This window comes from Oryctolagus cuniculus, chromosome 11 (genome assembly GCF_964237555.1).
Source record: "Oryctolagus cuniculus chromosome 11, mOryCun1.1, whole genome shotgun sequence".
NCBI lineage: Eukaryota > Metazoa > Chordata > Mammalia > Lagomorpha > Leporidae > Oryctolagus > Oryctolagus cuniculus.
Genome location: NC_091442.1, coordinates 54803273 through 54815991, shown reverse-complemented (window position 1 = coordinate 54815991; position 12719 = coordinate 54803273). Strand labels below are relative to the sequence as shown.

Below are 12719 nucleotides of genomic sequence, written 5' to 3'. Positions count from 1 at the left end.
ACCCCCGGACACCAGGGGCCAGGCACACTGTGGCACAGTCAGAGATGGGGCACCTGGCTCTCACCCGGCGCTGACAACCCCGCCTCCACTGTAAGACAAAGCTCTAGTGTCTGAGCCATGAATTTGCTCTCTGGTTCCAGTGGCCCGCTAGCATGTGTGGCCAGCCCGAGGCACTGCACATCATGCCCCCAGAGGGACTGTGTACCCCTCTACCCTCCCATCCTGCACTCTCAGAGTTGATGGGGCAGCGAAGGGGAGCAGGGGACGAACCTGGGGATCCAGGAATGAGGGCAAGGAATTCGGGGTGTTTTCTAGTGATTGTCTGTCATGGATCTAAAGCATGCTTTCCTTGTTGTTGTTGTTGCTGTTGTTGTTTTTTAATATTTATTTGAAAGTCAGAGTTACACAGAGAGAGAGAGACAGAGAGAGAGAGACAGAGAGAGAGAGAGACATCTTCCATCTGCTGGTTCACTCCCCAATTGGCCGCAATGGCTGGAGCTGCACCAATCCGAAGCCAGGAGCCAGGAGCTTCTTCCGGGTCTCCCACGTGGGTGCAGGGGCCCAAGCACCTAGGCCATCTTCTGCTGCTTTCCCAGGCCATAGCAGAGAGCTGGATCGAAAATGGAGTAACCAGGACTCGAACCGGCGCCCAAATGGGATGTCAGCTGCAAGCAGTGGCTTCACCTGCTATGCCACAGTGTAGGCCCCTCCTTGTTGGTTTTATCCTAAGCTAATTTGTCCGGGACTTCTCAACCTGAGAAAGCAAGACACCAGGGCAGGCGGGCAAGTGGCCTTGTGGTTAAGACACTCACGTCCCGCATCAGAAGGCCTGGGTGGGTTCCCAGCTCCAGCCCCTGCCTGTGCAGAGCCTGGGAGACAGCAGTGGTGGCTCAAATAGTTGGGTACCTGCGGCCCTACTGCAGCCCAGATGGAGTTCTCAGCTCCTGGCTTCGGCCTGGCCCAGACCTGGCTGTTGGTGGGCATTTGGGGGAGTAAACCAGCAAATTGGAGATTCTCTCTCTCTCTCTCTCTCTCTCTCTCTCCTCAAATAAGTAAAAGGCAAGAGAAAGGTCTGCTGGGGAACTCTCTGCAGAGGAAGTCTGGTGGTGTCAGGGACTCACCTGGAGTCCCAGACTGTCCCCAGTCTCTCTGGACTCTGCGTGGGCTGACTTGAGATCCTTGGAAGAGACCAAAACCAGGGACAGGAAGGCGGCTGGACAGGAGGGTTTCCAGCTAAAATTGCTTCCAGAACAGGCAGTTGGCAGCGCCGTGACGATGCCACTTGGGAATCTCCCAGGCAGGGGACCCAGATGCAGTGTTGCCAAGCTCCTGGCTTGGCCGGGCCCAGCCTTGGCTGCTCTGGGCATCTTGGGAGTGAACCAGCTTGTGAAAGATCTCTGTCTCTGCCTCTGTACCTTTCAAAGAAACGGAATAAATCAAGGATTTGTTTAGAGAAATTTTGCCCAGAAAGTGGCTGCAGGAACCACCTCCATGGTGACTGGGCCAGCCACAGGTAACCAAGGGCAGGCTCTTTGATGTGCTGCCCCTGGCTGAGCCCAAGCTGTGTGTGAGGTACCTGGCTAGGTGCTGGGGTGATGGAGAAGGTGTCGGTCTCTTTCTGCTTGGTTGTACCACATGAGGGCAGCAAAGCCCCATCCAATCCAAGCTGGCTTGGCCCAGGAACGGAAGCAACCACCACCATTATATTCTCTTGCAGGAACTTCAAAAAGTTTTGTGGAAAGTGGAATTCAAAGATGTTTATTTTGCTGCCAGAATTGTTTTTGAATTCCCACACATCCTTTTTTTTTCTGTCTTATGTATTTATTTGAGAGGCAAAGAAATACAGGCAGAGGGAGATCCCATTCAGTAGTTCGCTCCTCAAATGCCTGAAATGGCCAGGGCTGAAGCCAGAAGCCAGGAACTCCATCCGGGTCTCCTACATGGGCGGCAGGAAGTTCTTGAGCCATCACTGCTGCCCACCATGGTCTGCATTCAGAGGAAGCTGGAGTCAGGAGTCAGGAGCTGGAGCCTGGCATTGAAGCCAGGAACTCCCTGGTGAGCGGAGTCTGGGCATCTCAGCAGCTAGGCTAACTACCTGAACAAGCCTTTACATAGCACATTGTCCCGAACTTTTTGAACGGATTTCGTGGGCAATGGATTTCAACCTTTTGCTGCACCAGAATAAACTTTGCTTTTCACTTCGTTTTCCATGACCATTTTGTCCACTGGAGCACCCTCGCCCTCAGCCCCGCTGTGATGACCAAGCTGATAACCAAACCCCCTGCATGAGATGTTTCTGTCTATTTTTATCTTGCACCGGGTCCATGCCGCCCCGCCTTTTCCGGAAACCCAGAATCTTCTCCTAACCTCTCGGCACACCTTGTGGTCCCAGGAGCCCCCTCTTACACGTCCCCTTCCCCACCCCTGCTCCAAGCAACCAAAGCTAAAGTTTCTCATTCGGGGAATATAAGACATCAGGGTCAAGCTCCTGCCAAGATGGCGCAAAGGGCTGGGGACCCTGAAACAGCACGGGGCCAGCCCAGCGGAGACTGCTGGTTCATTCGTGCTTTGAATCCTGCCTGCTTTCATGAATGGACTGAGTTTCTGCCCTGCTCCAGGCTCTGTGTTGCCCCAGCATGAGCGCAGCTCGGGCTGTGTGTTCCACACGCAGGCGTGGTGGGTGGCGCTTGACATGTCCCTGGATGAGGGGGGGTGACCATGTCTCCTTTCAGCTGGTCCTGCAGGGAGACCCCGTGGGCGGCGAGCGAGTCCGCAGAGGAGGGGCCCGCCCGTCCCAGGAGCAGGGAAGGGACCAGGGAGCCAGGTCGGGTGTCCCCACAGGCACAAGATGCACACGGCTCTCCCTGTCTCTGCAGATCCCCGACGTTTGCTGGCGGCCTCTTCTCCATCTCCAAGTCCTACTTTGAACACATCGGTACCTATGATAATCAGATGGAGATCTGGGGAGGGGAGAACGTGGAAATGTCCTTCCGGGTGAGAGTGAAGAGGGCTTGGGGGGGCCGCGTCATCCCAGGGGAAGCTGGAGGCGCTGTCACGCAGTGGCAGCCTTGGGGATGTCTCCTCTGGAACTTGAACTCGAGAGGGTGGCCGTTTCCCACCACAGCTCCCCTCTTCCTCTGCTCCCCTCTCTGTCCGTGGCAATCTGATTGGACAACTCGCAACAAATCACTGGGCGGAGTAATTGTCAGTGTTACCGGAAGTGACAAAAAGCCACTATGAGGCCCCTCCTCCCAGGTTAGAGGCCACCGCACCCACGGGAGTCACAAACTCCTGTGACTGTGAGAGGAGACAGTGGTCGCCAGGACCCTGAGGGACTCTGGGAGTTATGCAGATTAGGAGGCGGTCCAGAGGAGAGCCTGGATCTCCATGAATCCCTGGGCCAGTAGAATCGTGATCAGTAAGATCCCTTGCAAAACCACCTGTGCCCATATCCGGCATGGGTGGGTACTCGGCACGTGGCTACTTCTGCCATGGCGGCCACGCTAATGTGGGGAGCAACAGGCTCCCAGCCGAAGACTCGAGAGAGGGCCCCTGGCTCCCAGGAAGCCGGCGTGCCAAGGGCGCCAGGTCCCTGTGCCACAGGCCACCTGGTAGTTGAGTGGCCTTGCTGCTCTCACCTTGAGCTTCCAGGGCCACCTGGCTGAGTGCTGGCCTAGAGGCTGAGCGATCAGGGCTCCAGTCGGGGACAGGCACGAACAGGCCCGACTGTCTTTTCTCTCAGGTGGGCCCTTGTAAGCCGCAGACCCTGCCAATGTCCTCTGCCTAGATCTGGGGGAGTCTGGGGTGTCTCAGCCTGGCCTGGAAGAAACCCGATCCACACTGTTCTCCAGCCTCTGCCTGGGTCCCTCGGACTTAGGGTCTGGCGCCTGGGGGGAGAGCGTCTCCCGGCCCCCCCTCCTGAAGGCGCCCGTCCTGTCTCCCTCCGTGTCAGGTGTGGCAGTGTGGAGGCCAGCTGGAGATCATCCCCTGCTCCGTGGTGGGCCACGTGTTCCGCACCAAGAGCCCCCACACCTTCCCCAAGGGCACCAACGTCATTGCCCGCAACCAGGTGCGCCTGGCTGAGGTCTGGATGGACAACTACAAGAAGATTTTCTACAGGAGAAATCTACAGGCAGCCAAGATGGCCCAAGAGGTGAGAGGAAGGCAGGTGTCTGGGGTGAGGAGGAGTGCAGGGCCCCCGGGACCCCCATCTCTGCCTCGCAGTGTCCCCCTTTGTGAGGTTCTGTGAATCAGAGCACCAAGATCTTACAGGGGGGAAGGGACCTTGCTGTCCCTACCTAGAAGGGGCTCAGAATTGGGGACCAGGAGAGCACTGATTAGGGAGTCTCAGCAGATGAGGGAGTGGGCGGATGCTGTGTGTGGGGTCCCTGAGCCAGGCCAGGGGTTTGGGTGTGACCCCCTGAGCCAGTGGCACCCACAGGTCCTACGCAGGAGAGGAAGCAACCCCAGGAGCTCTGTGCTCTCTGGGCGATGTCAGCCCACGCGGGGAGGTCAGGGTGGCGGTGGGGGAGGGGTGACACTGCCCCCTGGGGGCCCTGCTTGCCTGGCAGAAATCCTTTGGGGACATCTCGGAACGGCTGCAGCTCAGGGAGCAACTGCACTGTCACAACTTCTCCTGGTTCCTGCACAACGTCTACCCAGAGATGTTTGTTCCCGACCTGAACCCCACCTTCTATGGAGCCGTGAGTCTGCAGAGCAGCATGCCCGCCCGTAACCCCGGCAGCCCTGGGGAAGTCCAAGGGCACGCACCCCCGCAGCTGGGCCACCAGAGACTGTCTTCCCCGCCACCCTCCTTGGCCCAGAGATAGATAGCCAAAGACCTTGTGGGCAGCAAACAGCCCATCACAGTGGTTTTCAAACACTGGCGTGCACTGGGGGTCCTGGAGCTTCTGACTCAGGACTGGGGTGGGGCCCAATACTCTGCATGTCTAGCAGGTGCACTGCTGGTCTGGGATGGCCCTTTTGAGAACCACGCCTTGTAGGAGAGCTGGGGGCTTCTTCCAGGCACCTGGAGGCTGCTCATCCTTCCCTGTGGTTGGGGAGAGACGGGGCGTGTCCCAGCTTGTCCTTCCCAGCCTGGGGGGCTCTGCACCCCACTTTGCTGTCAACTCCTGGCCCTGGGGCTGGTGAGCACAGGAACTGAGCAGAGGAGGACTTGGTTCTGTTGGGCCCCACCTAAAACGTTCCTGACTCTGCTCTCTCCTGCACCTCCCCACTCCTGTGTTTGTTGTTCTGCAGATCAAGAACCTTGGCCTTGGCCAATGCCTGGACGTGGGTGAGAACAACCGAGGAGGGAAGCCCCTTATCATGTACTCGTGCCACGGCCTCGGCGGCAACCAGGTACCCAGGCCAAAGGGGAGGGGGCCCTGTCCCTTCCAGGGACTCCTTCCCTGGGGACTAGAATGGGAGGAGGTGGCACCCCAGACATTAGGAAGATCCCAGTTTGACACAGACAAGGGCTGAAGTCAGAAGTGGGGACATCCAGAGGGAGAACCACAGTAGGCTGCCTGGAGGAGGTGAGCTACTCAGTGATCACTGGGGCTGAGATGCACCCCCTGTCCTGGAGCCACCAACCTGCTCCTCCCACCCAGGAGTGACCCCAAGGCAGCCACCTTGGGACATCTCACAGCTGCCCAATGCCCAGGAAGCTCCCACGCACTTCCCAAAGGATGCGCCAGCAGCTGGCCCCTTCCCCAGGACTCCATCTCCCTGAGTGCCCAGAGCAGGGGTGTGCAAGACCTAGCAATAAAGGGGTCGACTAGGACACCTGTGTCCCATATCAAGGGTCTCGGTTTCGTGCCCAGCCACGGCTCCTGACTCCCAGCTGAGGCAGACCCTGGGAGGCAGCAGATGATGGCTCAAGTGCTTGGGTCCCTGCTGCTCACATGGGAGACCTGGTCTGAGCTCTGAGCTCCAGCCTTGGTCCTAACCTGGACATTGCAGATGCCTGGGGAGTGAACCAGTGGAGGAAGCGTCTCTCCTCACACTCCCACCCCACCTCTCCAATGTCCGTTGATCTGCCAGATCATGTTAGATGATACATTGATGAAGGTTTTAACAGTGATTTATACTAAAAATAGAACCAGCCCATCAAACACATTTTTCCCAGATGTTGCTTAAAATGGAGCTAAATTAAATGTTAAAAAACTTTTATAAATGGAGAAGACATAATAAATGTTATTTATTTTCATTTTATTTGAAAAGCAAAGAGAGAAACAGAGAGAGAGAACCTCCATCTGTAGGTTCACTCCCAGATGGCCACAACAGCCAGGATCCCAGAACTCCATCCGGGTCTCCCACATAGATGGAAGAGACCTAACTGCTTGAACGGTCATCTGCTGTTTCCCAGGCATACCAGCAGGAAGCTAGATCAGAAACAGAGCAGCCATGAGGCCAGTGCTGTGGCACAGTGGGTTAAGCCACTGCTTGCACCACCTGCATCCCGTATGGGCGCCGGTTCGAGTCCTGGCTCCTCCACTTCTAATCCAGCTCCCTGCTAATGCACCTGGGAAAGCAGCAGAAGAAGTGCTTGGGCCCCTGTACGTGCGTGGGAGACTCAGAGGCAGTTCCAGGCTTCTGGCTTCAGCCTGGCCCAGCCCCAGCCATTGTGGCCATTTGGGGAGTAAACCAGCAGATGGGAAGATTTCTAGCCCCCCCCCCAATCACTTTGCCTATAAATAAATAAATCTTTAAAAAAGTGGAGCAGCCAGGATGTGAATCGTCCAATATGGGTCACACACATCCCAAGGGAGAGTTTAACCAGCTCCGCCACAAGCCCGCCCCAACCTCAGAAAGCTATATTAAGTAACCATCAATCATCTCCTGATAAACCAGGTCTGATGGAAATCACAAAGGTGGCACCTTACTCACTAAAAACCTTGGCAGGGCCTTGACCGCTGGCTGCTCCCCAGCTGGGTTGGCATTTAGGGGCCAGGTGGCTTCGGAAGGGGGCGCGCCATTTCCACCTGCTCCTCAGAATCGCCCCCTCTCGTCTCCACTCCCAGTACTTTGAGTACACAACCCAGAAAGACCTCCGACACAACATCGCGAAGCAGCTGTGTCTACACGCCAGCGCCAGCACCCTGGGCCTCAGGGGCTGCCACTTCACCGGCAAACACAGCCAGGTCCCCAGGGACGAGGAATGGGAATTGACCCAGGTGAGACCGCTGCTCAGAAAGCTGAGTTACAAACCCAAGGCCACTTCTGAACCACACACCCCCCGCCGCCACCCGCTTTGTTCTGTTGCATCATGTGCCCGAGACGCCACGCGCAGGGCGGGTTGGGGTTCCGTGGGAAACATGGTGAGTGTGGGCTGGAGGCTGGACTCAGAGAGACGCAGGTGGAAAAGGCATCGTGGTTCTTGCCTGCCCCGTGGGCCAGGTGCCACGTGCTGGGGGCTCTCACCTGCCCGGGGTTCTGTTCAGACTTGGGGGCAGGGCGGAGGGCGGGGACTGCTGTGTCCTAGCTGTCGGTGCTCCTGTTGCTACGGACGGACGGACGGACGAGCTGGGTGAAGCCTGTGAGTGGCTTAGGAGAACAGAGGCCTGACCTTGAGGAATGGCAGGGCAGGGGTGGTCCCGGGTCTTTAGGTCTGGCTGTGTGGGGGAGGGGGGGCCTCTACTGCAGCCACTCGCTAAAGGGAGGAACCCTGGGACTGCGTCTGGTGGCCCAGGACAGAACTCGGAGTGCCCTCCTGGTGCCTTCTGGGGTCTCCTCTGCCCCTGCTCAGCTGCCCCCCACCCCACTCCAGCCCGTTGCTCTTCAATTGATCCCTCGCTGTTGCATCTTTCAGGACCAGCTCATCAGGAACTCAGGGTCTGGTACCTGCCTGACATCCAGGGACAAAAAGCCAGCCATGGCTCCCTGCAATCCCAGCGACCCCCACCAGCTCTGGCTCTTCGTCTAGGCTCCTCCCTGATCATCCCCAGTGGGGGGACCCCACCCCACACCCCAACAAGCCTCTCCAGAAACAGAGCCGCTGATGTCCAAGGTCCTGGTCCTTGGACCGACCCTCTAGCACCAGGACACGAGGGACTTGGCTTGGGGTTCTCCTTCTGTCCTGGAAACAGGGCAGCCGGGGGGCGGCTCAGGACATCACTGCCGGGCTCATGCAAAGCGCCCCCGCGGCCACATCCCGAATCCTCACACAACAGCACCTCAGACTCCACGGAAGCCGCGTGTTGCCACGGAGGCAGCTGAGGCCCAAGGTAGCCTCCCTGGCTCCCGTGGCCGGAAGTCTGCTGGACCGTTCAGACAGAAGGCAGCCTGACAGGTGGCTTCTATCTTCACTTGCGCAGTAACCCTGTGAGAAAATCAGGACAGGATGCTGCATGCCCGTTTTACAGATGGGCAAGCGGAGGCAGAGGTAAAAGAACATGTGTGCCGGCCCCTAGCCAGCAGGTGGCCAGAGCTGAGGCTGCTGGCTCCTTCCACTACGCGACGAGAACACTACACCACCTGCCAGCCACCAGCCATCCTGTCCCCTCTGCCCACCCGCCCTGGTCACTTCCAGCTGGCTGGCTCCACGAAGCCTAGGACAGTGGAGCCAGGTGGCCCCCGGTGAGGGAATCCTGGGATGCTCATGTTGAAAGAAAGCTCACTGGGACCAGTGATTGTCAAGTTTAGGTCCCAGACCGTTTTTTTTTTTTTTTCCCCCTAAGCCCCATATTTAAAGTCGATAAAAAGCAGAGTAGCCTCGGCAAAATTAAGAGATCTGCAGTGCCTGCGAGGTCTTCTCTGAGCAAGCCGGACCCGGTAGCTCCTGGCTGCTTTACCGGAAGTAGAGCGCCCAGGTGCATGGACAAGCCCATCCAGGGAGGCTGTTGGTGATGCCAGTAGCAGGCTGGCACCACAAGGGGGTGCTCTAGGACCACATCTGCCTCCTGCCCCGCCCCCCCCCCAACACCGCAGGTGGCCACCTAGCCCTCCCCCCACCGGAGCTAAGAGGCCTCTACTGAGGCGAGGTTGGGGGGCAAGCCCACCAAAAGGAAAAGAGCTAGTGGCCAGGATGTGATCTGGCGTGGGGAAGGGGAAAAGTTCTTTGTCGGGAAGAGAAGGTACACGGGATGGCAGTGAGAATAAAGGTTTCTGGGCGTGGGCCCTTGCTGTCTGTTAGCTGTCAAGAGCTGGGTTTGGGGCCACGGTGTCATGTTCCCTACGCGTCCTCTGCTCCCAGGTGTTGGGGGCAGAGCAGATGTGCACGGAGCGAACGTGAGATGGGGTCCCTCCCGCGTGGCACGCCCACCCCAAAGGTACGCGGGTGCTTGGAGCCAGCGAGTGGCAGGGATGTCTGGGGCGCAGGGCGAGCGCGAAGGAGCCATTCCTTGCACCCGCGGCCGTCACCGAGACGGCTCCGTGTGACCTGAGCCCGCCCGCCAATGGTGCCAAGGGCTCAGCGAGCAGAGATGCCACAGCCCAGCCGCGGAGGCGCAAAGGGGCAGGGGCTGGAAACCAAAGGGACACTGTGGGGAGGGGTTGTGAGTGTGGACGCCTTCGTGGGTCGTAGGACAGCCTGCCTTCCTAGGGTCCCGCGCCGCTCGGAGAAATACAACCGGAAAACTCTCCCAGTAGGGGTCCTAAGATGCCACGATGAATCTAAGCCAGGCTGATTGTATCTTTCATTTTATTTTATTTTATTTTTTTGATTGTATCTTAGAGAACAATTTTGTGGGCCCCTCAGCCTGGGGTCACATCTGTGCAGTCACCCTCCCCCCACCTGCCCTCCCACCTTCTCCACCCCACCCCACCCCACTCCCCCTGGCTGCACTGGGCAGGAGCAGCCGAGGCCAGCTTGCCCTCATTCAGCACCGATGCTGTTGCTTTAAAGCCACCCCTCTGAGCGTGGCTGTCTTCCCACTCCCCAGCCACCAGCCAGGTGCTGGCTCTGGGAACCGCTCAGCGGCGGAGGGGCTCCCGTGTGCGCACCATGGCCCCAAATAGCTAAAAACAACCAAGAGCTTATCCCTCGCTTACTTTTCAGTTTTATTTATTTAATTTGTTTGAAAGGCAGACAGGAGGGAGCACCCACCTGCTGATTCACACACACACATACACACCAAACACCTGCAAAGACCAAGATGAGACCAGACCAAAGCCAGGAGCCCAGAACCCAAGCCAGGTCACCCACGTGGTGGCAATGACCTCCTAAACACTTGCGCCATCACCTGCTGCTTCCCAGGGGTACAGATCAGAAACAGGAATGAGGCCTGAAGCCAGCCACTCTGATACGAGATGTGGGCGCCCCAAGTGGCTCCTTAACCATGACCCCAAATGCCAGCCCCTTGTTTCTAGTTGTAAAAAATAATCCACTGGAGAAAAGTCCAATCGTATAGAAAAATAGGAGGTTTCTTTAAAAAAGTGTGATTCATCATCATGGGCCCACTTAGTCACTCATTCCCCAGGGATGATGCTCAGTCACCCAGCTTGGGCAGGGCCTTCATTCCTTTTTTAAGGACTACACAAATGAAATACGTGTTGTGGTCACTCAGTTCTCCCAGGATGTATTTCCATGTCAGCTCATTCAAATCTAACTCATTTTCTCTTAAAGCTATGTGATATTCCATAATAGAGATAAACCCAGTTTAGTTAACCTTCCCCCCCTTTTTAAAAAAGATCTATTTATTTATTTGAAAGACAGAGTTACAGAGAGGCAGGTGCAGAGAGAAAGACAGGTCTTCCATCTGCTGGTTCACTCCCCAACTGGCTGCAACGGTCAGACCTGCGCCAATCCGAAGCCAGGAGCTTCTTCCAGGTCTCCCACATGGGTGTAGGGGCCCAAGGACTTGGGCCCTCTTCTACTGCTTTCCCAGGCCATAGCAAAGAGCTGGATAGGAAGAGGAGCAGTCGGGACTCGAGCCAGCGCCCATATGGGATACCAGCACTGCAGGTGGCGGCTTTACCCACTACACCACAGTGCCAGATCCCCATACATATACTTTTGTGTTTATTTCAAAAGCATGCATTCCTCAGGTCCAGTGCTGTAACACAGGTTAAGCCTCTGCCTGGGGTGCTGACATCCCATATGGGCGCTGGTTCTGAATCCCAGCTGCTCCACCTCCAATCCAGCTCCCTGCTAATGCTCCTGGGAAGGTAGCAAAAGATGGCCAAAGTGCTTGGGCCCCTGCCACACACATGGGAGACCTGGATGGAGTTGCTGGCTCCTGGCTTCAGCCTGGCCTAGCTCTGGCCTTTGGAGTCATTTGGGGAGTGAACCAGCAGATGGAGGATATGTGTGTGTCCTTTTATTTGTTTATTTTTAATTTTTAAGATTTATTTATTTATCTGAAAGAGTTACACAGAGAAAGAGATGCAGAGAGAGATCTTCCATCTGCTGGTTCACTCCCCAGTTGGCCGCAATGGCCGGAGCTGCACCAATCCGAAGCCAAGAGCCAGGAGCTTCTTCCAGGTCTCCCACATGGGTGCAAGGGCCCAAGCACTTGGGCCATCTTCTGCTTTCCCGGGCCATAGCAGAGAGCTGGATCAAAAGTGGAGCAGTCGGGACTCGAACCAGTGCCCACATGGGATGTTGATGCCATCTTTAGCCCCACCCACTACACCTCAGCACCGGCCCCAGTGTGTGTCCTTTTCTATCATTCTGCTTTCAAATAAATAAGAAAAAATTGTAAAATAAATGCATTCCTCACATTGGAATCTCTAAGTCAGAAGAAATGCAATACGTTAAGATGTAGGCCAAGGCCACTGGCTATGCCTAATGCCAAAGCTAAGCCTGCAAAGAGTCCAGCCAGAGAACTGGGCACAGTTGTGAGGGTCTGAGCAGTCTGAGAGTTTTGCTTTGTTTTAAGATTTATTTATTTATTTGAAAGAGAGAGTTACAGACAAGAGAGAGGGAGAGACAGAGAGAGAGGTCTTCCATCCGCTACTTCACTCCCCAAATGACTACAACAGCCAGGGCTGGGCCAGGCCAAAGTCAGAAGCCTGGAACTCCATCCAAATCTCCCACGTGGGTGCAGGGGCCCAAGCACTTGGGCCATCTTCCACTGCTTTCCCAGACCACAGCAGAGAGCTGGATCGGAAGAGGAGCAGCCGGGACTCGAACCGAGACCCATATGGTGGCGCTGGCCCTGAGAGTTTGGTTTTTAAAGCCAAGAGGGATTGGGCTGCTCCGGGCTGCGACAAGAGTCTAGGGATGGGTGTGAAATTAGTCCTGCCTGGGCTGCCACTTTAGAGTGTGTGATGTCCTCCCGGCCCCAGACCTGTCCCCTTGCGCTCCAGAGGCGAGCGAGAAGAGGGAAGACAATGACCAGAGTGGCCCTAGGCACCCTGGCTGGGCTCAGTCCCTTCTCTGGGGCTACTTCGGGAATGCTGGAGGCTGTCCTGGAAGGGAGCCCTTGAGGTTACCTGAACAAGGGACCCCTTCCCGCAGCCTCTCACAGGCCCTCCCACCCCAGCACCCCCCCACCCCCGCACCCAGAAGCTGGGCTTCTGGGGCCTCAGGCGACAAAAACCCCAGGCAAGCCAGAGGTTGTCCTGCTTCCCTGTGGGTTCCCAAGCTCCTCCCTGTCCTGATCAAAATTCCTGGCTTGGGCTAGGGTTCCTGCCCCACCCACAGTTCTCTGCTCTGCTGCCAGCAACGGCTCTGGTCATTTTGTGCACAACCGGGGTCCCTGCCTGCCCAGCTCAGGGTGCACGGCTGCCGCCCCCCCTCCCCACTCTGAGGTCTGGAGGCATCGCCCGCTCCT

The 12719-nt window shown here is 56.9% G+C and overlaps 1 protein-coding gene across 2 annotated transcripts in view; it reads left to right on the top strand.

Annotated features, from left to right (window-relative positions):
- The window catches only part of GALNT6 (polypeptide N-acetylgalactosaminyltransferase 6), a 40543-nt gene extending 31424 nt beyond the window's left edge, over nucleotides 1–9119 (top strand). For both annotated transcript variants that reach the window (XM_051845485.2, XM_002711189.5), the window contains 6 exons: nucleotides 2877–2994; nucleotides 3953–4153; nucleotides 4572–4703; nucleotides 5260–5361; nucleotides 7026–7178; nucleotides 7814–9119. In XM_051845485.2, coding sequence (XP_051701445.1) covers nucleotides 2877–2994; nucleotides 3953–4153; nucleotides 4572–4703; nucleotides 5260–5361; nucleotides 7026–7178; nucleotides 7814–7927 — 820 coding nt within the window. In that variant the 3' untranslated portion in view covers nucleotides 7928–9119. The remainder of the gene's footprint in view (nucleotides 1–2876; nucleotides 2995–3952; nucleotides 4154–4571; nucleotides 4704–5259; nucleotides 5362–7025; nucleotides 7179–7813) is intronic.
- Nucleotides 9120–12719: the final 3600 nt, after the last annotated feature.